Source organism: Schistocerca cancellata, chromosome 6, assembly GCF_023864275.1.
Source record: "Schistocerca cancellata isolate TAMUIC-IGC-003103 chromosome 6, iqSchCanc2.1, whole genome shotgun sequence".
NCBI lineage: Eukaryota > Metazoa > Arthropoda > Insecta > Orthoptera > Acrididae > Schistocerca > Schistocerca cancellata.
This window is the reverse complement of record NC_064631.1, coordinates 385,691,942-385,717,219: the sequence shown is the minus strand read 5'-3', so window position 1 is coordinate 385,717,219 and position 25,278 is coordinate 385,691,942. Positions and strand designations below refer to the sequence as shown.

The following is a 25,278-nucleotide window of genomic DNA, read 5'->3' as shown; positions in this document are numbered from 1 at the left end:
ATGAAGCGTCGTCTCACGCGGTCTGCACGTCCAGCACGAACGCTGGTCCAACTGAGGCGCCAGGTGGAAATGGCATGGCAAGCCGTTCCACAGGACTACATCCAGCATCTCTACGATCGTCTCCATGGGAGAATAGCAGCCTGCATTGCTGCGAAAAGTGGATATACACTGTACTAGTGCCGACATTGTGCATGCTCTGTTGCCTGTGTCTATGTGCCTGTGGTTCTGTCGGTGTGATCATGTGATGTATCTGACCCCAGGAATGTGTCAATAAAGTTTCCCCTTCCTGGGACAATGAATTCACGGTGTTCTTATTTCAATTTCCAGGAGTGTATTTTTGATTACTCTGGACATACGCATCTGAGTCTGCTGATAGCAGAATGCATTCGAAATAACAAGAGTCATACGTAATTAGAAATTAGATGGAGTTTTAATACGGTTTCAAGTAAACAATTATAAGGTATATCTTGAAACAGGTTACTTATTCATGATGCAGTTTGTGGAACAACGGAAACTTTATACTGTTGTCACGGTGTACTGTAGACACTAGATGGCAATCTCACATATGATGGAAACTAAATGGTAAATATACTTCGAAGCTGATATACTAAGGAACTTATTTACTTCCTACGAAAATAAATGCCACAATCAGCCGCAATCCAGACCACTTCAGTTTTCTATAAAGTGAATAATACAAACACGAAATAATCACCCAGAATTGGTAGAATATGTTATGACTACCTTTCTTATCTTTTTCTCCAGGAAACGTTAAAAAAATCCTCCTTTGCATGATCTAACTGACAATCACCACAGCCTGTCTGTGATTACGATATTCAGAAATCGCGACTTCAACTCTATCCTGATGCAGAAACTGCCAATTATAGCTGGCACACAGCCTAGACTTCCCTATCACCTCCTCGCTCCCCCCGTGTTGAGTTGTTGAGAGGGTGGACCCCGATATCCTCATGTGTCCGTTTTTCACCGCCAACACATGGCATTTCATCAACAACGAAACCTTGATGTCTCATCATAGACATAATCTCAAACCCTCCACATGAGTACCATACGAAAACTGCTGTTTGAAGTCCCTTATCTACAAGAGTCTTTTAACCAAAGATTGCGAAATGTTGCCACAAAGTCACTTAATGTACAGGCTTAACCAAATTTGCGCACTCGGACGCCACAGCGTGATATCCCGCGTGTTAACAGTACAAAAATATTTCTAAAAAAATTAGTTCATTGAATATTTTCGGTAGAAAATGGAACTAAAATATATGCAGTTTGGCAGCACTGTCATCATGAGTAGGACGAATATTTTCATACAATACAGCGTAGATGTGCAGCCAAGTTAGTGCAACAGAATAGACTTTAGCGTTAGAATACTCGAGTCTAGGTGTTTTTTTCTTAATTTTGTAATTTTGATCTAATAATGGTGTCACGGTTTCTTAAATGATACACATCATAAAACAACAGTTTTTTGAAGTTGAACATAACAATTAATGGTCAGGTATTCATAAATCTTCATGAGGAGTAATCCTGGGTGAGAGTAAATTACCTATCATAGCAGAAAAATAAATAGGAAATGTTCCAATGTGGTGATGTTAAACATACATACTATATTCAGGAAGAACGGCCAGTTGTTACAGTTTAAAACACTGTCAGTGACTAGCATGTCTTTCACGAAACATACATCTTCTTCAAAACGACTTCCTTTCGTCTCCAAAATTTTAGCGACCGGCTGAATGATACTTCGCTGAAGTCTTCGCAGGTTAACTGCTTTGAAAGTTACAAGAAGAGCATCGACACATGCTAGCAGTTCTTCCACATTCATCGGCGGTGTGGAATACAGGTCACAGAGTTCGGCAGTGGTCTGTGAAGCTGTTTGCTAAACTCACTGGTGACGTAATATCCTACACAAATATAATGGACATGACTGTGATATGCATGACGGTTGGTTGTAATCGAAGGAATCAAAGGCTGTACGGAATACTGGAAAGTAAGTTCGAGTGTAGTTGAAGTAGTGAGAAATAAATACACTTGATGTTGCAATGTAATTTGCATAGCTGCAGTAGAACTACCTAGGATAAATGAGGCAGGGATAGATAAAGAATGAGGCTAATGGAGTTGGATATTTTTTTGGTTTTTTTGGGAGAAAGGATATAAAAGGGAAGCACTGCTGACATGGACCAGCCAGCAGAGAGGGGTATAGGGCACTTTAAAAAACAAAGTAAACGTTTATAAACGCTAAATGTCTGTAAACGTGGAATACTTTTAGTATTAAATTATTTCGCATGTTTTGAGTAGGACCTGCTCCAATTACTGTATAACGACCAAGGAGACTTCGCAGCCTAAAATTACTAAAAAAAATACATGTAGATCCGGAACAGAGCTCTCGAACTCGAGTACTCTAACCTAAAACTGTAACCATTACAATAATTGGGCAGGACGGTTATTATACAGTACTGAATCAAGATATTCGTCGTTTATGAAATAACACTGTCGACAAATTGCCAGTCTTTAAAGTCTATTTTTCACGTGATGCACAGAAGGATATTTTATTACGATAGTTTACTGTTAGTAAGCAAGGAAACGCGCTGTCGTATCCCAGAGCGTGAATTTTGGTTCACTCTGTGTATCCACCCACCTGCCTACGCATTTCCTTTGCTCTAAATCTGTATCTAGTTACAATAAACCTCAGTATCATAGTGTATCCACAGGACATGTAGGACATGTGGCCTGTAATTGAAAAAACGTCATGATGATCTCTCCATTGGCAAATGATTTCAGAATAGTCTCCCATTAGCATCTCTGGGAGGGGACTGTCAAAGGGGAGGAGACCATGAGAAAAAGATCGAATAACCAAAGAATAGTCGGACGATGGAATGTCAGAAGTTTTAACATAGTAGGAAACATACAAACTCTGAAATGAGTAATTATGTTAAGGCTCAATCAAGATAGAGCAGGGGTCAGTGAAGTGAAATGGAAGGAAGACAAGGATTTATGATCAGACGATTACAGGGTAATATCAACAGCTGCAGAAAATGTTATAACGGGAGTAGGATTCGTTACGGGTTGGAAGGTTGTGGCAGAGAGTGACTTACTGTGAATAGTTCAGTGATAGGATTGCTATCATCAGAATCGACAGTAGACCAACACTAACAACGATAGTTCAACTATATATGTCGAAGCAGGAAGCCGAAGACGAAGAGATAGAGAAAGTATATGAGGATATTGAAGGGGTAATTCAGTACGTAAAGGGAGATGAAACTCGAATGGTCATGGGAGACTGAAATGACGTTGTAGGTGAAGGAATGGAAGAAAGGGCTATGGGAGAATATGAGCTTGGTAGTAGAAACAATAGAGGAGACAGACTAATTGAGTTCTGCAGTAAATATCAGTCAGTAACAGCAAATACCTGGATCAAGAAATACAAGAGGAGGAGATATAATTGGAAACGGCTAGTATATACGGGAGGATTACATGATGGTCAGGCATAGATTCCGAAAACTGCTATTAAGTGGCAAGGCAAGGGGCAGATTGGTAACAATGAAAAATAGGCTGTAGCAAAAGAGTCTAGGTAGGAGGAATCATTGCGCAAAGAACTGGGGTACTACAGTACTAAGGAATAAACCGTTCTCTAAAGCCATAGATACTGTGATAATGAATAGCTCAATAGGCAGTTTAGTTATAAAGGAATGGACACCTCTATGAAGGACAATCACAGAAGTCGGAGAGGAAACGTAAATACAGGGAAGGTAACCATGGGCAACAGAAGAATTACTTCAAATGATCGACGAAAGAAGGAAGTACAAAAATGTTCAGAAAAATTCAGGAACACAGAAACACAAATCACTTAGGTATGAAATAAATAGGAACTGCAGGAAAGCAAAGTTGTAATGGCTACATGAGAAATGTGAACAAATCAAAAAAGAAAAGATTGTCGGAAGAACCGACTGAGCATATAGAATAGTCGAAACAACCTTGAGTAAAATTAAGAGGAAGGGCGGTAACATTAAGTGTTCAATGGGAATTCCACTGTTAAAGGCAGAGGAGAGAGCGGATATTTAGAAAGAGTACATTTAAGGCCTATACGATGGGGAAGACTTTTCTCATGACGTGATAGAAGAAGACAGGTAGGGGTCCATTATTAGAATCAGATTTTGGAAGACTTAAAATGAAATAAGGCAGAAGGGACTGACAACATACCAGCAGAATTTCAAAACTCATTGAGGGAAGTGGCAACAAAACGATTATTCGCGTTGGTGTATAGAATATATGAGACTGGCGATACGACCATCTGATCTCCGGAAAAATTTCATTCACACAATTCCGAAGGTAGCAAGAGCTGGAAAGTTCATCAATTATCACACAATCAGTTTAACGGCTCATGAATTCAAGTTGCTGACAAGAATAATATGGAAATAAAATTGAGGATCTGTTAGATGACGACCAGTGTGGCTTTAGGAAAGGTAAAGGCGCCAGAACAACAGATCTAAAGTTGTGGCTGATAACGGGAAAAAACTGAAGAAAAATCAAGACTCATTCATAGTATTCGTCGACCTTAACAAAGCGTTTGACAGTGTCATTTGGTGCAAGACGAAAAAAGAAAATAGGGGTAACCTATAGGGAAAGGCGGGTGATGTACTACATGTACAAAAACGAAGAGGGGGCAATAAAACTGGAAGATCAATAAAGAAGTGCTCGAATTAAAAAACGGTGTAAGAGAGGGATGTAGTCTTTCACTCCTACTGCTCTTTCTATACAACGAAGAATCAATGAGGGAAGTAAAAGAAAGATTAAGGAGGGGGATTAAAATTCTGGATGGAAGAATGTCAATGATAAGACTCGCTAATGACATTGCTGTCCTCAATAAAAGTGAAGAAAAAATGCAGAATGTGTTGAATGGAATGAACATTCACATGAATACAGATTATGGATTGAGAGTAAATCGAAGAAAGACGAGAGTAATGAGAAGTAGCAGAAATGAGAACAACAAGAAACTTAACTTTACAACTGGGGATCACGAAGTATAAGTAGTTAAGGGATTCTGGTACCTAAGCAGCAAAATAACCTCAGACAGACGGAGCAAGGAGGATGTTAAAAGAGAACTAGACTGGCGAAAAAGACATTCCTGACCAAGACAATTCTGCTGTTGTCCAATACAGGTCTTAATTTGAGGGGCATATCAAGATGCTTAAGAGGACAAAAATTACGACGTGAATATCCCTAAATGTGCTACAGAACCAGATATATTAATTACCTACATCGTAATCTACCCAAAATATGTAAGAAACACGTCAAGAGGCAATGTCAATAAAGACCGACATATATTGAGGCCGTATAGCTGCTTACCTTATAAAAGTCTTTTCTGTCCGTACCTGAAGGCTACTCTCAGAAAGTGCTGTGGGGCTTTTGATGCAGTTTTCGCTAGTAGGTGAACTGGTTGACGAGGAAGGGTTTTGTGTATAGCTTATGAATAGTTCATGCAAAATGGGTGAACTATAATGATCTGAATTCCCTCTCCATGTCTTTCTGTGTCTGAAGGCTACATTCAGTAACTTACAGGGAGTACTCTAGGGATTTTAATACGGTTTTCACTAATGGATGGACTGGTTCACGAGGAAGGTTTGGGTATGTAAAATATTATCTCTAAGCAAGATAAATTGTGCGACTGTGCTACTCGTGCGAAATTGGGGCACGTCGATTACGCTCATAACAACTTCAATGGCACAGTTCTCAGTAAAGCAATGCGGTTACCAAGTCAACATTCCGGTTGACAACAGCCTTACGTTCGTCTCCTTAAATTGTTCGATCTGTAACAAACCTCCGTGTCCACATCCGAGAATGCTTGCAATTCCATTTACTTTGTATCTGCTTCTGACCACCTTTACGCATGAGTGAAGTTTGACGTGTTTAAGACATCCCCTGTTTAAGATGCCTCATAAGAAGAACCTAAAGTGGCATGGAGCTGTGCTGGATTGCTTGAACATTGATAAAGCAATTTGCAAATTAGAGAGTCTCTCTCTGGATGTTAACGTAATTTTTCCGCTTCAGCATATTTTATAAGAATAGAAGGAAGAAAATTTTAAACCTAGTGCTGGCTGGCTTTATTTTGAATTGTTAGGGAGTATGAGCTGACTAAGTAGTTTTTAAATGTGCCGTCACAGAAGTTGCCTGCATTGATGTTAGAGAATTCAACAAACGTGGGGCAGAATAATGTATTTCGCTGGATAATGAGCTCGTAGATTTGCTAATCGTCGGTTGCGTCCTTCCATTAGAGCCATCTCATCACGCATCACGAACCGACTTCAAGAAACCGAATTAATGACTGAGCCTGCCACTAAGGTCCTAACATCCCTGAGAGAATGCAACGGTGGAGCCGGCCGCAGTGGCCGAGCGGTTCTAGGCGCTCCAGTCTGGAACCGCGCTGCTGCTACGGTCGCAGGTTCGAATCCTGCCTCGGGCATGGATGTGTGTGATGTCCTTAGGTTTAAGTAGTTCTAAGTCTAGGGGACTGATGACCTGAGATGTTGAGTCCCATAGTGCTCAGAGCCATTTGAACCATTTTGCAACGGTGGAATGTTTGACTTGACACGCCATCTGTTGTTACTGAGATGAAATGTCATGATATCTGACAAGGTAATAAAGTAGAAATTGGAATTCTATTAAATGAGTGAGAACAGATTACATGCGGACCGCAGCAGCCACACAATTCAACGGTATCTTAAATACAGGGGCTGAACGAAAATATGGAGACACTACAAACACAGCGCACTGCCATGCCTGCTACGGTGAAGGAAAACCATTGCAATTCAAAACGGCTTCATGTCATTTTGGAATGGTTAAATGAAGGTCTTGTATAGTTTTCAAGGGCTGTCTTACACCATTGTTGACGCAAAATAATTCAAAGTTCAGTTAAAGATGATGGATGTGAATAGCGGTAATATACCCTTGTCTCCAAAGTAAACCACAACGGCTCAATAGTACTGAAACCTACTGACTGTAGTGGCCTGGGAAGATGTGCAAATTCATCTTCGTGCTCAAAAAACCAGTCCTTGATGATCCGAACTATGTGTGTAGGGCGCTCTCGTCTTGAAACAGAGCAACAGAATAGGGGAAGAACCATGGGGGCTATGGAACACTACGATATGGCTGCCCAAATCATCATAGAACCTCCACCATGCTTTACTCTTGGGACGAAAACTCAGCCAGAAGGTGCAAACAGTGTGAAACAAGACCCATCTGAACAAATGATTTTGCGTCATAGCTTCACAGTCCATATTTTATGACTTCGGCACCATGTTTTCCCCTGGATATCCCTTAGTGTTGTTTTGGTGCTGACGGGGTTCACAGGGAGACATTCACTTCTGGTGGTAAGGACTATGGGACCAAATTGCTGAGGTCTTCGGTCCCTAGGCTTACACACTACTTAATCTAACTTAAACTAACTTACACTAAGGACAACACACACACACACACACACACCCATGCCCGAGGAAGGACTCGAACCTCCGACAGGGGGAACCACGCGAACCGTGACAAGACGCCCCAGACCACACGGCTACCCCGTGCGGCTACATTAAGTTCTGTGGGGACTGTCGTCCTCTCATTTTTTGTCAAAATCGTCTTCGATGACCATTCGTAACGACCACGCAGCACATACTTTCGTCTGCGTTGTGACTAAACGAATGATATTTTTCTGCTTTCCCTACGTGCAGTGTAAATCTTAAATATGGTGCCTCCCGAAACACTAGACACTTCGTCTAACTTGGTCACGGAAGCGCCAAAAATTTTCTCATGTTAAAATTCACTTAGCTCCGACATAATGTCGTCAGAAGTACAGGGAATACTGTTCTCAGCGCGACAGACACTTGAAACGTGGTGAGAATATTGCTCAGGCGCCGTTCGTGGTCAAATACAAAAGCGCAACCTGTAGGCTTGTGTACGAGTATGCATGTCTCGTGGGGCCTGCATATTTTTATCCAGGTCAGTATGTGCATTGTAGCTCTGTGAGTGGTGTGTGCTTGGTTTGTACTGTACTTAAAGGTCTGTTAACGCATCGTAATACAGCGTTTAACAATCATGGGATTGTAAGGACTGGGTTACACGTGTAAAATCACTGAATGTCTCGTAACTCCACGATCGAAGAGTAAACTAACCAGCAGTATGATTATGCCAAAAATATTTGTTGTTCATATTAACATGATCTTCCCATGAAGTTTATCTGAAGATAGAAACCGTATCAGATGTTAGTTTGGCACCTTTTCAGGTAGCTTTGGGACTGAGCGAGGTTACGCGCTTGTAAGGTAATGGACTTGCATTCCGGAGGACGGTGGTTCAAATTGCTGTCCTGATATCTAGATTTACGTTTCCTGTGGTTCCCCTACATAGCTTAAGGCATATGAGGTATCCTTCCCCTAACGGCGACGTCATCGATGAGACGTGAAACCCTAATCTTACTTCCCATCTGCTAGGAGGACTACTGTCCATCTTCGAATCTATGCACCCAGTGCTCTACAAAGTGTCTGAGAACATCAATAGAGATCGTTTGAAGTAAGTCATTATATGAAGGATGTTTTCTGAGTATTAACTCTGTGTAAGAAGATAAACTTTGCTACAAGTATTGGGAAAGTTGTTTACTCGGTAGCACGTCCCACTCATCACTGAAGGTGTTTTCTATGTCTCCCATCTCCTACAATGCTTGACCTCATACATATTTTATGTAGGAAGAAGTGCAATTACAAGATGTTAGCCCCAGTAATCGACCCTGCGCGAAAATTTGGGCCGTCATTCTGATAATACGCAGTTATGACCTTCTGAAAGTACAGCTTTTAAATTTTCGCGCATACCGATTCTTTGTCACTCGCTCCACCCTCTGCAATGGTCTAGTTCCCGAGTTCCAACGTGTAGCTGGCCTACGTACCTCTTTGGTTTGAACATTTTTACGTTGCGATTTACAGATGTAGTGTAAATAAATGAAACGTATTAGTGTATCGCTAATGAAGAACGCTTGGCGCTATTTACTGACATCACTATTACGCGTTATTTCCTTTGGATTTTAGAGATGGTAGTGTTAAAGGGGAATAAATTTGCAGAGTTACTCTATTCTTCAGTATGACTGGCGCGATTAAATTGTAAATCGAAAATCATTGAGTTCATTTCATAATAATTCTTCATTTGATTAGGTTTATACATTTCAGTTTGAGATGTACGTGTATCTGGAGAATATAAGAGAAGATTGTTTAAATTACATTGAATGTATATGTGGGAGAGGTTGACATGTTACAGACCACTATTCTCGATTAAGAATTCAAATCACACTCAATGTGCCCCGCCTTCCCCTCTCCTCATCCCTCGCATTCGACATCCTGAAGAAAGGAGGGCTGTGGTTATCACTCCTCTGTACAATAGTTACTCTCGGACAGTGGGCGACTCGCTGAGCATATAGGAAAGTCAAAACAGCCTTCGGTGCCATTAAGGGTGGTAACACTAAGAGTACAGTGGAAATACCACTGTTTACTGCACATGATAGAACGGATAGGTGGAAAGAATACATGGAGGGCCTCTATGAGAGGGAGTGCTTATACGATGACGTGATAGAAGAAGAAGCAGGAGTCGATGTGGAAGATATAGGGGATTCAGTATTAGATTCAGAATTTAGAAAATCTTTAGCAGACTTAAACTTAGATAGGTCAATAGAGATAGAGAACAAGGCATCGGAATTTCTAAGATAATTGGGGGAAGTGGCAACAAAAGGAATTTCAACGTTGGTTTCTAGAGGGTATGAGACTGGCGATGTTCCATCAGACTCTCGGAAAAAAAATTATCTTGTGTGGATAATGTTCCGACGATTGCAAGAGCCGACTACCGCTAGAATCATCACATAATCAGCTTAACAGCTCATGTATCGAAGTTGGTGATAAGAATAATATACAGAAGAATGGAACAGAAAATTGAGGAGATGTTAAATGACAATCAGTTTGGCTTTAGGAAGCGTAAAGGCACCAGAGAGGCAGTTCTCTCGTTCCGGTTGATAAGGGAAGCAAGACTGAAGAAAAATAAAGAGACGTTCAAATGATTTGTCGTCCTTGAAAAAGCATTCAGCAGTGTCAGTTGGTGCAAGATGTTCGAAATTCTCAGAAAAATAGGGGTGAGGTACAGGGAAATACGGATAATATACAACATTTACAAGAACCAAGAGAGAACGATAACAGTGGAAGAATAAGAAAGAACTGCTCTGACTAAAACAGGTGTGAGGCAGGGATATAGTCTTTCGCCCCTGCTGTTCAATCTATATGTCGAAGAAGCAATGACCACAGAAAAAGAAAGGTTTAAGAGTGGGATTAAATATGGTGAAAGGATATCAATGTTACGATTTGGTGTTGACATTGCTATCCTCAGCGAAATTGAAAAAGAATTACAGGATGTGCTGAATGGAATGCATAGTCTAATGAGTACAGAGTATGGGCTGAGAGAAAATTGTAGAAAGACGGAAGTAAAGAGAAATAGTAGAAATGAGAATAGCTAGAAACTTAACATCAGGTTTGATGGTCACGATATAGGTGAAGTTCAGAAATTCTGCTGCCTAGGAAGCGAAATAACCAGTGACGGAAGGAGCAAAGATTACATCAAAAGCAGACTATCACTATCAAAAAGGGCATTTCTGGCCAAAAGAATTCTGCTAATATCGAACGCAGGCCTTAATTTGAGGAAGAAATTTCTGGGAATGTACATTTGGAGAACAGTATTTTACGGCAGTGAGACGTGGAGTATGGGAAAACTGAGATGGGAAAGAATAGAAGCATTTGAGTTGTGGTGTTACAGAAGAAAGTTGAAAATTAAGTGAAATGATTAGGGAATGAATGAGGAAGTTCTCCGGAGAATCGGCGAGGAAAGGAATATATGGGAAACACAGAGAATAAGAAGGGGCAGGATGGTAGGACATCTGTTACGACATCAGGGAGTACCTTCCATGGTACTAGAGGGAGCTGTAGAGTGTGAAAACTGCAAAGGAAGACACATATTGGGATACATCAGACAAATAATTGAGGATGTAGCTGGTAAGTGGGTCTCAGAGATAAAACAGGAGAGAAGTTCGTGGCGGGCTGCATCAGACCAGTCAGTACACTGATAGGAAAACTAAAGTTCATCTGGGATCGATTGCTATTGCTGATAATTTGCAGTTGTGCTTTTTTCCCTTTGTAGAATACGAAGTCGTACTGTGGGGATGCTGATGTATGCTGGTTAGCGAGATTTGGAACTGTTACGTTAAACAAGTGATGTGATATCACTTTGATTTCCTTTATTTTTTCCTTAATCCTGCTAGATTCTCAGATTTTTTGTCGTTTGTCATTGGCTTTTAAATTATCTGATTCTAATGTTTCTCACATTCCTTATGATATCAGTCACATTTCCTGATCTTTCATGTAATCTACACGTCCCATCTTTTATTCTGTTGTGTTACACTTTTCCCAGTACATTTACTCTCCTGATACTAATAATTAAGGACTGAACAGTGTTTCGTATGATTTGTTCTTTATTTATAAGTTTATTGAAATTTGTTATTTAATATCGTATTGCTGTTATTATAAATGGTAAAAGTTTTCTTTTCGACAGCTTTGTCTGTAATTTTAAGTTTGGGGTCCAGTATGTAATGAATGTAGTTAAAGTGAAAGTAATGGAGCGCTTCTAAATTTAAAAAGAGATATAATTTGTCAAGAAATAGAAAACTGGATTTTCATTTTGGATTGGAAGGAATTTTGAGGTGTTAATGTGAATAATAGACATGTACTTAAGACATGTGATCATTTATTGGTAACTATTAATTACAGTAAACAATTGGACACAACAATAGTTTTTAATGAATATACAATATCACAACGTGGGAACATAAAAATACATAGTGTGCCATAACTGACCCACACATAAACTGAATGATCCCTGAAGAAAGAATATTTTCATTACTGTCCAGTGTTAGTCTGAAGTGTGAAGTACTGCTTCCGAATAAAGAAAATAATAATACTAGGTGGTAACTGGGCGAACCAGAAAATGTGAGCAAGAGTTGTACTGCTGCGTCCCTCAGAGGGACTGTGTAGCGTCGCTGCGAGCCTACTTGTGGTAGGCGAACGCCGACAGCGGCAGCGGCAGCGCGTGCAGCGCGGGCACGGCCCTGTACAGGCCGACGACGGCGGGCGTGCGCCCGGGGAACAGCGCGTCGTACGGCACCGAGCTGAACACGGCCTGCGCGCGCTGCAGCGCGACGCCTCCCAGCCACTTGTCCAGCGTCGGCTTCAGGCTCTGGACGACGTCCGGCGCGACCACGCTGGCGAAGGCGCTGGCAGCGGCCTCTGCAAGGGCAACAACTCGAGTCGGTCCCGGGCGCGGCGTGGCGCGGGTTGCCTGCACTCGCCTGGCATTTCGCGGCGCGGAGCCGGTCGACCGAGTTAAGAAACCCGAGGCCGGCCACTCTGCCATGCGCCGCGCTGGCCGTGGGCAGATGCATAATATCCAGTTTTCCTACTTTCCTGCTGCACTCAGTTTCCTTATTGTGAGCCCTAGTTGTTACGTTAACCATCCTCCGGCGATACTCGTTAAGCTGTTAAAGTATTTCTAACCAGACGGAAATTACCACTCGCCGTCTGTGCGAGCTTAATTTACTATATGTTACGCTAATAAGACATTGTATTGACAACTGCACTAAATGAACATAACAGCAGACACAGTAGACATCTCAATTGTTTTTATTCGAGAAAAGCCGTTAAAGAGAACTACACGGTACTGCAGGCATTATTTTCTGCCCAACATCTCCGCAATCTGTCTCTAGTACTCTGTCTTCTTTCATTTGTCCACCGTTGATCAGTTTCTGTTACGAAAGGCCCGGCAGAGAAATGTGAATAAGGTCTTCGTTGAACAAACACCCGCGCATGAACTAAGTCGAACGAAAATGCTGTCAACGCCTCGACGGCAGAGAGGTACTCTTTCAACCACTGAGAGGGCAGAAGAACTAGCTCTGTAACTGCAAGTACCCTGTCGTCAAATAACACTGCTCTATTTTAACTTTCAATAGCGACTTGTCTCAATCCAAAGTATTACAGGGTTTTATTCCATTGTGTATGCCCATATTACGTCTTTTCAACGATGTATATTTGCGAAACTATCAGATAAAATTAGGATCATTTGTTATTTATTGCACTGCTACTGTTGTTGATTCGTTCGTCGCGGACGAAGTCGGAGCGTTGCGGTTGGCGGGCGGGGGGGGGGGGGGGGGGTTGTAATACAGATATCAGGCAAGGCTTTAGCATCCCCCTACACTTTTGCTTTGCAGCACTGTATTAGTTGAGAGAATTATAAGTATTACGTTTCTGTTTTTGCACCTTCATATAGTTGACACAGAGCACCACTGCAGTAAATTAGCGTTAACACTATAAAATGACTTTCGTACTCTGCAGTAGTAGAATACCAATATGAGATCAAAGAAATGATACCCCAGTAATTATTTTATTTCTGTGACTGGAAGTCATTACTATCGCTGCATTGTCATTTACTCTAAGGTGTGAATCATTTGTATGGGGCAAGAAAAAGACTTCCTTTCGAATACCGTACAATCCAAGATCGGTATCCCAGTCACGCAAAATCGCCGTGAGCATTGAGACAATCATCCCAAAGACAGATACCCGTTTGGTAAAACACCATGTCCTGCTGCCTGAAGAAGTCCGCAACTGCCTGCTGAACTTCCTTGTCCGAGAGAAATAGTCAACTCTTCAAGGCCTTATATATATAAAAAAAACACCAGAGATTTGATACCGGATGTGGAGAGATCAGGAATGTTGGGCGGGTGCTCGAGTGTTTTCCACCTGAATTGGCGTTATGTATGCGTTACGACTTTTGCGATATGGGTCATGTGCAAGGGACGTGCGCTATCATGAAGCAGCATTACTGAATTTAGCGCACCATTACACAACGACGGTTTTCGACACACATGCTGCCCCGTACACATTCTTCATTATCCGATGGGTGTCTACCGGTGTTTGCCCTTCGGCAGCCAAGAAAAGAATAACAGAACATTGGTCCTGTTTGGATGCACGTAGTAATAACGTCGTCGTAGTTCATGTTTTCGCATTTACGGCAATCAAGTCAAAATTACACGAATCCCACACTAATCCTCTACTTACATGTCAATACTTACATTGCCGCGTAGGAGGTTCGCTTGGATGTATGCTGCAGCAACGTCCTCAGACTTTTTGATCGCCCCATTATATCTTTGATTTTGACTTTCTTTTTGTGTTTTCAGTATTTGACTGTTGTTTTTCTGGGAAGCAAAGTGGAGCAGATGGGAGTGGGTAACTGGTTAATAGTAACGCTCAGAGCGGCCGGTGTACCAGGTGAACGGTCGTTAATCCTGTGATTTGTTTCTGGCTCACCTCCAAGAGTCAGAAGCAAATGCGCCAGGCGCTGAGAAAGTGTGGGATCTGTTTCGGGTGTGCTGAGTTACTAATGCAGAGTCCAGCTGGAATACAAATATCTTTGTTGGCTAAAAGTACCATTTTTTATTTTTTTATTGTCAGATATACTGCGGACAGGTAACTAAGGGAAAAAGAGAAATAAAGATCGCAGCGCTAAATAAACACTTGGGTGAAGTAATCACTGCTGGAATTACTGAATTGAGCTACATTCCAGGAACGATATTTACCAGGTAATGCGTCTACTGTAAAGAAAGCCATATTTATGCATTACTAAGAGCTGGTGATAAAGTAAGCCCTCATTCTTTACAGGTTTCGATCCAAATGATCATCATGAGGTAACATAAAATTATTAAAGCAACCCATGCGGCATCACCTCTGCTAAGACGCCAAAAAATACATAGTTTTAATGAAACCACCTTGCTTCACTGTTTCTGAGAGTAAAATTCTTTTGTTTGATAAAGAAATCTTAATAGAGCGTAAATTTCTATGTCCCCTTCTGCTATTCAGTCATCATTTTTGGTAGCAGCTATTGGTGTTACAGCAGCTATTGGGGTTACGTAAATGTGATTAAATATTTACGAGCTCTGTGGGGCACTATCTGCACAAATGGAACGGCATGGTAAGTGAAGCTTTCTAATCTACAGTCCTGACGTACAGATGCTGCTTCTATTCACAATGAAAATATTAGACATGTGGCAGTATGCTGTTCTGTTGTACAAGAAGATACTTTGGCTTCTTCTTACCGAGAGGTGGGAACTGCGGGAAGAATCCCTTGATGTCGGCGGTGGGGGTTCCGGGTTCGATGGCGGCGCTGGCAGAGGTGAGCCGCAGGTACGTCTGGCCGTTTGGACCGGCGCTGGGAGCTCCCGTCAGCGTCACGGCCACAGAGGGGTTGGCTGTAAACCAGAGTCTTAAGTTAGCTTAAAAACACACTACGAATCTCTCCAGAGAAACGTTTCACAAATTTCGTACGTGAAGAAAGCTGCAACCTTATATATTTACAGGCTTTAGTTTTATATGTACACATTTATTAATCGTGATTTATCGAAACAGTCGTGTAATCAGACAATTATGTGACCAATATCACTTAATGACAATTCAGTGCATTTGAAAACTAACAAACACTTGTTGAAGAAGCAGAAGAGTTTAAATATCTGGAGGTTGCAGTAAACAACAGAAAAGATGAGAAACAAGAAACTACTTTATTGGTACAACTGACCTAATACTGCTTGGTAAATACTCAAAAACGTAAAGGAAATTGTAGGTGTTAACTATCTCAGTCTACGGGCCATAAAGTGTAGGACCAATAGAAGAGATAGAAAGCATCCAATGAAGAGCTGCGCGATTCTGAACTATCTCAGTCTACGGACCTTAAAGAGTAGGACCTATAGAAGAGATAGAAAGCGTCCAATGAAGAGCTGCGAGATTCGTAACGGTTTCGTGCAGCAAGTGCGATGACGTTGCGGAGATGGTTAACAGTCTCCAGTACTAGACGCTGCGAGAGATGCGTCATGGATCACGGAGATGTATATTGTTACAATTCCGAGAGCGTAGATTCGAAGAAGAGTCGGATAACATATTTCTTCTTCTCACATAGTCTCTTGTAACGACTACTACAAGAAAATCGGAGATATTAGAGTTCACGAGAGGTTTACCAACAGTCGATCTCATGACTCTCCCTTCGTGAACAGTACAGAGGAGAGGGCAACGGTGGTGGTACTAGAAATGCACTCTACCACATACCGTAAGGTGGCTTCAGGAATATAGTGGATGCATATGTACATATAGGAAATCTCGAAGAATTGCTGTAAACAGAAAGTAGTTGTACAAGAACTCATGAACTCGACAACTCTATTTCTGAGGCAGATGTGCTAACCCTTGTAAACGACAATACTTTAAGACAAAGAAGCTGTTATACTGAACAAAACAATATAAAAAAGGTGTCTGAGGCCAAAAACATTTCAGCGTCATTAAATGAGGTATTTATCCGATTGTTTCTGCTCTCACGACGGTGAACACATTGAGTACACCAAAAGCCACCTCTGTTTCATACTCGTTGAATTAAAGACCGTGCAGGATTCAGACTACAACGTCGAGGTATCTATTAATCCTATTTCTTTAGTTGGCGAAATGTCAGGTTTATTCCTTTTTTGCAAGTGACATTTGTCAACCAGATAGTACACACATAGACGAAATAAAAGCTCATCAGAAGTGAGAACCTTTTCAGGGGAGCGCAGTCATCATATCTTCTTATTACTGAAAACTGAACAGAATGGCGAAATTGATTGGTCATCTGTCCTAATGACATTAGGGTCTAGGACGTGTTGAATTTTGACCTATCTTCCTTTTTTTCTGTCGAGACGAATTATTTTTGTAATTAAGGCATGACGTAATCCAGCTGTTAATTAGTTGTGAAATATGTATTGTCTTCATATATTTCCATTAACTTAGCATTCAGAGTTCTCTCCTCACCCGCTCCTTTGTTCAGTAGTTAAACCTAGGGAAAAGGGTACATCATTTGTTTAGAGAGTGTGAGCAATGGTTAACGGCAAGGGAGATGAACAGCTAGGAAATAAGGAACATCTTTCCTCGATCGTTTATAACTGCGTACATCTAACGTGTAAACATGAAAAATGAGTGTTTTCTGACTTTACAATTATCTTTTTTCTCTTTCAAAATGCAGAAATAATGCGAACGAGGGAACTTGATTGGGTTGGATGAGAGAGTGGTGTGTTTACAAGTTACTGAATTACATGAGAAATTCTCACTTGTACGCTTTACGTGATAATCTGACTGATTTCCATTGTAATATTACTTCTGTGTCGCACGAGTCTTGAGGAGTCTATCAGGGATCATGATATCATTATACTTACCCAGACTAATGGTGAATGGACCACTTCCTTTCAGGGGAATGCCCATGATCTCTGCATCGGTAGTCTGGACACCAGTCGCTGTGATGTGACCAGGGACTGTTGCCTGGATACGGATTGTGTTCGACGTCAGATCCACACTGTAAGTAAAATATAAATACGTGCAAACGCGTTTCATTTTGGACAAGAACAATAATAATAAACAATTTCTACATGAGATGCAACTGTGTTATAATCATACAACGGGAAATGTACCGGTACTGATTAAATTATTGCTTAAATACTTTCCATTATTGATAGAAAAGCACGAAAGATGACAATTAACGTACACTCCTCTTTAATAAATTGTTGTTAATTTTCTGGAGTAGAAATATGTATTAGCGCTTTTCGTTCTGCTGAATGGTTTCCATGTAAAGAACATGTTCGCTGATTAGCTAAATGATGCATTGTATTGTTCACTGCCGCTTTTTTTACGGAGCTCTTGAAATTGATCTAATAAGCTGGATGTCAGTAGGGTGTTGACTAACAATCAAAACTACGCGACACGTCTTAGGCTTACTTCATTTGGTCTGTCCAAACAGAAAAAAGCATTTTCTATAGTAAGTAAAGGTTTTTTCCGTATCCTCTTAAATACACAATTAATGGAGCCATGCCGTTTTAGGTGAATTACTGAATCTGTGGAACCATCAGGAGAAATAACGTTTCCTCTAGATAAGTACGAGAACGTGATACATAAGTAAGGACTTACCATGCTAAGTGCACGAGGAAATACTGGCCCTCATACAGCTTTTCGATAAGACACTGGATTCGTGTTCGCGAGGATAGCAGCTGAAATACAGAAGTAGCCGTTCCGTGATTTCACTAAATCGTTGAAGATTCCTTTGAAAGAGCACGGTCGATTTCCTCCCCTATCCTTCCCAAATCCGAGATTGCAATCCTTGCAGTCGACAGGGCCTCAGTCAGTTACCTTCCACCTTTCCATTATTTCACTTGGAAACGTTTAGGTACTAATGAAGTATTTGATATTTTTATATAGCTCTGAAAATATACTCCATTTAGCATTTTTCATCAAAATACGTTTCACGTAATCCCATAGTTCGAGCGCAATTGACTCTCTACAACGTCGATCATTGTACAATATCTGCACAATACAATGTTTTACCAGCGGAACAGTTAGAATGCTGTATATTCCAACCAGTGTACAATGTAGCCCTTGTCGCATCTGCATAGTTATTCATCTCCAGTTCCTATTATATCAATTGCTTTTATTTCGAATTTATCTAAGTCGAACAAATGGGAAACGCAAACAGAAATATATCATGCGTGTAATTCTAAGTGCCGATTGTTTGGTAGTTGTGAGTGTTTTCGGAATTAGAGAGTAGACCTCTTTTGACACTGACACCTTTGTAGTTAACGAGTATTTTGATTATGCCGTCTCACGATACGCTTAGTTATTAGGAATGATTAACTTATTCACTTTGACAAGAACGTGAAAGAAAATTGGCAGGAACCTTGTTGAGGAAAGCAAACCGAGATTCATCTTGCCTGTAGCAGTTAAACTACAAGTAAGAGGGCTAGAGCACCAGCTGTAGTTAGTGACCTATTCCTTTAGTTTCAATTCATTCATTTAATTCCTTCATTTAATTCATCCAAATCTGCAAGACATGTGAAACTACGCTCGGCTTATGAGGATGCTCGCAACAGTCTGTTCAGTTGTTTAGTGTTATTAGGAAGTGTGTCTGGGCGACTCACTTGACGTCGTTGATGAGGGTCGCTGACAGCCCGCTGATGGAGACGTCGTCCAGCTGCACTTTGAAGCCGTTCGAGTTGTGGACGACGGGCGGCAGACCACGCAGAGGGTCCACACCTTCTGCTCCGATGCTTGGCACTCCTGCAACACACAGGAATAAGCGGTTACCACGGCCGTAGGGACATTCGGATAACTCGGGTCGCTATGGCCACAGGACAAGTTTTAAGCTCAGCGGAGCGACAGATACGTTAAAGCAGCTGGCCTGTTCGTTACTGACCTGACGCAAGCTCCGGAATCAGCTGCTGGAGGGCAGCGCGCACGCACAGCTGGAAGTCCGGTGACGAAGCGTTGCACGTCTGCACTCCCCCATCCGCTGCAAAGTGAGAAGTTCGTCAGTTCTCTCGAACGGTGTAACTTATTACAATTAGGGCAATGACCAACAAATCTTCCAAGAACACTGAAATGAAAGTCATTTTTCGTTTCCATTTTTATTTGTCTCACTTGTGTATTCCTAGCAAACGTGAGGAAAACTTCTCTTTCAGAATGAAAAGAGAAGAGCAGCTCCACATGGAAGGAATTAGCGCTACAGAGTGTAGTGTTACTGATCCCTTCTCGGTGATAATGTTTTCCTTAGAACAGCTACCACAGGGACTCACAATAAGCGACGCAAATTTTCGGAAAATAAACTGTAAAGCTTACTAAACGTTCAAAAAGGAGGCGAATCAACGTTTAACGCGCAATGAAGTTCTATTCAACACACTGGACAACTGGACAAGTTTAAAGGATGCGACGTCAGCCCTTTCCCGCCCGCTAAACATGTGTCGCGTCAGAGATTAGTAATCCTGTGGCGAGCACTACGGAATCAGGGCCTCTAGTTGACAAGATGTGTCTTCAACTAAACTCTGAGCAGTCATTACCAAAAGCAGTTACATCAATACCAATGCTTGGTAAAAACCAGGGGATAACATTAAGTATAAGAAAATCCTACAGACCGTGAAATATTTCGCTTTCTCACAAAATATGGACACAGTCTTCGAACTACGAATAAGGGCTGTTAGAATAATAAACAAAAGTAGTAATCGACCTCCTTGTAAAGATATGTTTAAATAGCTGGGTGTTCCAACTGCGTCATGCAAATGCATCTACCAATCTTTTATGTACACCAAGAAGAACATTAGAAATCATCTAACAAACAGTAGGAGTCACGAACATGGAATCAGAGCTAGACTAAATTTACATTTACCAGGAGCCAACAAACAAAAAACAAAAGAACATCATTTTCTATAAGGGGATTAAGTTGTACAATAAACTGACCATGGACGTTAAATTGACGACTAAAATCAAAATATTTAAATTCTCAGTTAATGAATACCGCTTAAATAAATCGTACTAGAAAGTCAAGGACTATTTATTTTACACAGAGTAGGTCATGGTAAAAATCAGCTGTATTTAAACAACTGTCCTCCTTCAATAACCTATCATAATTTCATGATACTTATTGTAAAACCCTATACTCAAGACCTGTGACGAATAATTCTAAACTCTTTACATTTTCTTGAGCTCAAAATCGCATTCATTGAGGTCAGAAGATGACTCTGGTTTTTCAGACAGGCCAAGGGGACTGGTAGATGAATTCAAAAACTGTCGAAGTCCTGATGCTAGCCGACCGTTTCTGTGTGTGTGTGTGTGTGTGTGTGTATGATCAGTGATACGATGCAAATGAGAAACGTCAAACAAGTTTTTGATAAGGTGATGTTACTGTGGGAATGGGATAGTTAGTTTGAAAAATGTTTCCTTCTTCAATTAAGACGAAATATCTGATATCATTTTGTAGCTGATCCATGGAAGAAAGAAGAACTAAGAAATAATTTCATGTAGCACAGAAGGTATGAATGAGATCACATTGATTAGTATTACCCCATATGTTGGTATTACACCATATGACTTGTTCGTCTCGTTAATCCCCTCTAGAAAGGGCTGTGCTGTCCTCAAGATTTGAGAAATTTCTTTTACTTGATTTTGCAGCCGGATGCCACTTCTTTCGTCACTTATGTATAGGAGGGAAGCCGTGTCCGGAACCTGTATGTGAACTGTATAAACTTTGTTCTGTGTGCGATCGTATTTTAAATGTTTGCTTGTCTTATTTTCTGAGGTGCGAATTAGTCAGTAGCCAAGAATTTGCCTAAATGAGCGTCGTGGGAAACCGGCTGAAAACAAACCGAGGCTGGCCGGCGAATCAGCCACGGTCGTTCACCGCCGTGTGAATTCGATCCGGTTCCGGCTCACTTCCTAGCCTTGCGCGCTAGCGCGCTGTGCGTTAAGGTTTATGAGCAGCGCAGTCGCAGCATCCGCCTCGACGATATTATTTGGCCGACTAGAAACTGTGGACTTAAATCTTACTTCTCAAACCAAGGACACTGTGAAAATGTAAACGTTTTAGAACAAGGTCGTTAGGCTGGCTTACGCAACGCGCTAGTACAAATACGGTTGATGGGATAGGACTACACGTTTCGCTACGTTTTTTTGCGAGTCTTTAGCCACGGTTTGAGCACGACACCTGTCACCTGGACTCTACAGTTTCGTTCTGACGAGCTAAGATTATCTAGTACAATGGACAGCATTCTGTCAACATTAACTGATGAAACTGACCTTCGAGTCTAAACGTAGCTTAGAAAGGCAACTTGTTTACCTAACCTTGGCTAATGAATTAATCACTCTGTGCAGGTGAGTTTATTAGAAACAGAAAGTTTTAACACTGTTGTGTTAAAAAGCTGTTATAATTTCTTTATTTCGATTGTAGTATGGTGACATTCTCTTATATAACAACAAATACCATTCTAATTCCAATAAGCTATCTTTACTGAAGAGGACCTCGATAGGTTGGGCTACAGACATTGTACTGGCCTCTGTTCTGTCCAAATGGTTTACCTATGGCGGAACTACCTCGATATTTAGCCAAGAAATGTAAAGAAGTTGTTGTTTCTTTACGTTTCACCAAGTCGTGAGTCAACTTTCGCATTTCGTCACATTGCGTATAGTTAGGGCCATACCGCTGAGAATGTCAAGAACGGGATGGGAGCTTTCCCCCATCAGTAAATAGACTTTTTCTTGAACGTAATGCAGCACACCACAGAAAATATCACTCAAATCGAAGTTTGTGTTCCGAAATAAAACTTGTGAAAGTGCTTTCCGTGAATACTATGCCTTTCTGTCGAGAGTTCGGAACACTCTAGAACAGAGGAAGCAACTGCACGTAATATTCAGAAAACATTGCTAAGGAAACTGAGCAATGTGTGGACTAGTTGGTTGGTGACGAACGATATGATCTATTGAAATTCAGACATTGCCAAAAGTGAACGTAATGAACTTGATGAGAGCAAAATATTGTACACATTGCAAAAGTGGGCTGTACATACAAAGGTACAAATAGAAATATATAGTCTATGTTCTCATTCCGAAATAAACATAGTGCGAACAGTTGTTACATCTGTATCTCCTTACTCTGGCAAGTTTGACACTCTCTAGCAGATAGAAAGCAATTTCACTATGTGGACGTTTGCCGTGTGAAGCTGCACACTGCGTGGAGAAAGGGTCGGCAGGAACAGTGGCTTTGCTGGCGGCAGCCATCAGCAACATAACGCTGCTCACATAATTAGAATCTCTTCTAGAAGCTATGGATTACAGAGCATTTAGAAACAAGATGGTAGCGCAGGTTCCGACAGGGAGTGAACTCGGTTCGGACGGGCTTAGTCCGTCTGGTCAACAATCCCTATTTGTAATTTGTAAGGTATCATGCACAAGGGATAACATTATTCACCATGGTTAACTGTACTGTGCTGGCACTAAAAAACAAAAAACTGTATTTGGTAGACAGTAACAGGAGGATACTTTCTCCTCTAGGACAGCGAAGAGTCGTAATGATATAACTCCCCATAGCTCTGGGTTTGAGCAGGAATTTTACACTTTATATTTGTTTGTTACAATATCTTAGCATATAATATTAAAATGAAAATGTGTTTCGTTATGTGTAGTTCTATGTTGTGGAAGCTGAATATTTGCTGTTTCTAGTAGCAAAACTTTACGAAGCAGGAAAACTAATTGCAACTGACGCTTGGATAGTGAGATATGGGTACCGAGATTAATGAAATATGTGCGTGACACCAAATTTATTAAAGAAATTACATTCAGGTCATCAGAATGGGATGACTGTTTAAGAATTTAGTCTCTCATTGTACAAGTACAAACATACGAGATGCAAATCATGAAACAGAATTTAGTATCTGACGTGAAGCAACCGAACGCAGTTGACATATCAGCTGCTCCCAGTCGGTGTCTGACAGTGCTGCAATTATACATTAGTGTTTTATGTAACATCTCTGTGTGCGATATTAATGTTAGTACCAACAAACAACTATTATTGAAAATTTATTGAAATTTAGGTTAGTGTTTGATGCAAGGGTGGTAGCCTCCCTTCTACAAAACCACACGGTCTCTTACGAAGTTCAGTTGAAAATTAGGTCGAAAAACAATTTCTAGAATTTTCCTCCACTTGTGCCACAGGACCCAAAAATTAAATACGTTCCATTTTTACCTCCGCGTGCATCACACTTCCAGGCTCTTGAAAGTAGTTAAGAAGTTTTACACAAGTCTTTAAGAAAATAAAAGAATGTGAGAGACAAAAGCTCGATATCTGAATCAAAGTAAGTAGAGGCACTATTTCGGCGCCTCAAGGTATATTTGTGAAGCCATTTACATAAAAGGCTCAAGATGCTAAACTATTAAGTTTGGAAGACTATAACACTTATCAGTTGTCATACAAAAGTGCAAGAAGTGGAAGAGCTCGGGAATGTCAACGTACTCGGCGGGAGCGGCTCTTGAGAAAGAGCCAGAGAAATTGGAGCGCACGTGGCGGTACCACAGCAGTGGCTCTGCCTCGCGCCATTCAGACAAGTCAAACTGCAGAAAAGCTGATTAACGGAGGAAAACAATAGTATGTGAAGTGAGGTTTCGAAAGAGAGTAAGTAACGAAGAACAGAAAACTTACTGCACAACACGATATTGGCAGGAAGACTTGTTAAGTTATGAAAACGCGGTGTCACTGCTGGCAGAGGAAGAAGCCTGGGTGCTAATGAAACGGAAACAGATGTGGCGCAGCACTCAGTACTCACCGCAGCGGGCGGCGAGGGCGGCGACCAAGGCGAGGAGCACTCCGGCTGTGGTCTGCATGGTGGTGCTGGTGCTGGTGCTGGCAGCGAACGGTGCCGATGGAGAGCGCGTCCGCCCATATATACCCGCCAGAATGACGGAGCCAACAGTGAAAACAAAAACGAAAAAACCACGCACACACGCACACACATTCGCCTATACCATTCAGCAAGTGCTGGGCTTCCCCCCTCTCGGGCCGTAGGGCAGTTCCCAGTCCCCGCCACTGCGCTAGGCGCAGCTGTGTAGCCTCGCCCACTGGAGAGGGAACCCGCCTGCAGCAGGGGACAGGGGACCGTTCCCGACGCCTCAGACCCCTCCTGGCACCCTCTGAGTGCCACGTTTCAATGTTCTCTCTGCCATGGCAAGGGGCTGACCTACGTAGTGTCCTGTTGATACGCCACCAAAGCTGGACCTGTTACTGCTGCACTACGTCTTCAACTCACTGTGTGTACTGAAATAATGCGCAACGAACCTCGTTCAGGGCATAACGAAAACGGTGACTGTGGTCGGATCTCCAAGAAAACTTATTTTCCCTTATGGCAAGCCTTTTGCAGTTATTTGTACTCGAAGACAGCTTGTTCCAGAGTCATACTGCGGAAAATCGAACCCGAAGTTATTGTCTTTCGTCTACATCATCCCAGTCACGCAGAAAATACTGAGCAGGTGGGTCGTTTTCATGAATATGTGCTCCACAGACGAGTGATTTTGATCAAAATGCTGTGTAAAACAACAGTCCCGTCTTTTCGCTCGCGAAGAGGATGTGCTATACGTCGATTTTTTTGTGATATTGCTGCTGGTCATATGTACAGTTGAGGTTGTAACTGGTCATATGTATAGCTGACTCGGCTACAGCGCCACCTCACATTTCACAGTATGGCAATGTGTTGCGCGATGGGCTTCTTATCGTGACGAACGTTTCAGATTTAACTAGAATTTGATCTTTTGGATCCTCGGTATCAATCGCCAATGAGATGTAAGCAGTTCTTTCTTT

General features: G+C 41.5%; 1 protein-coding gene across 1 annotated transcript; it reads right to left on the bottom strand.

Annotated features, from left to right (window-relative positions):
• Nucleotides 1–12,002: 12,002 nt before the first annotated feature.
• LOC126191078 (putative beta-carotene-binding protein) lies at nucleotides 12,003–24,336 on the bottom strand. The gene is made up of 6 exons (XM_049931796.1): nucleotides 24,251–24,336; nucleotides 19,360–19,455; nucleotides 19,085–19,223; nucleotides 17,336–17,472; nucleotides 15,206–15,358; nucleotides 12,003–12,347 (listed from the first exon to the last, which is right to left on the bottom strand). The coding sequence occupies exons 1-6, from the start codon at nucleotides 24,306–24,308 to the stop codon at nucleotides 12,109–12,111; spliced, it is 822 nt and encodes a 273-aa protein (XP_049787753.1). The 5' UTR covers nucleotides 24,309–24,336; the 3' UTR covers nucleotides 12,003–12,108.
• Nucleotides 24,337–25,278: the final 942 nt, after the last annotated feature.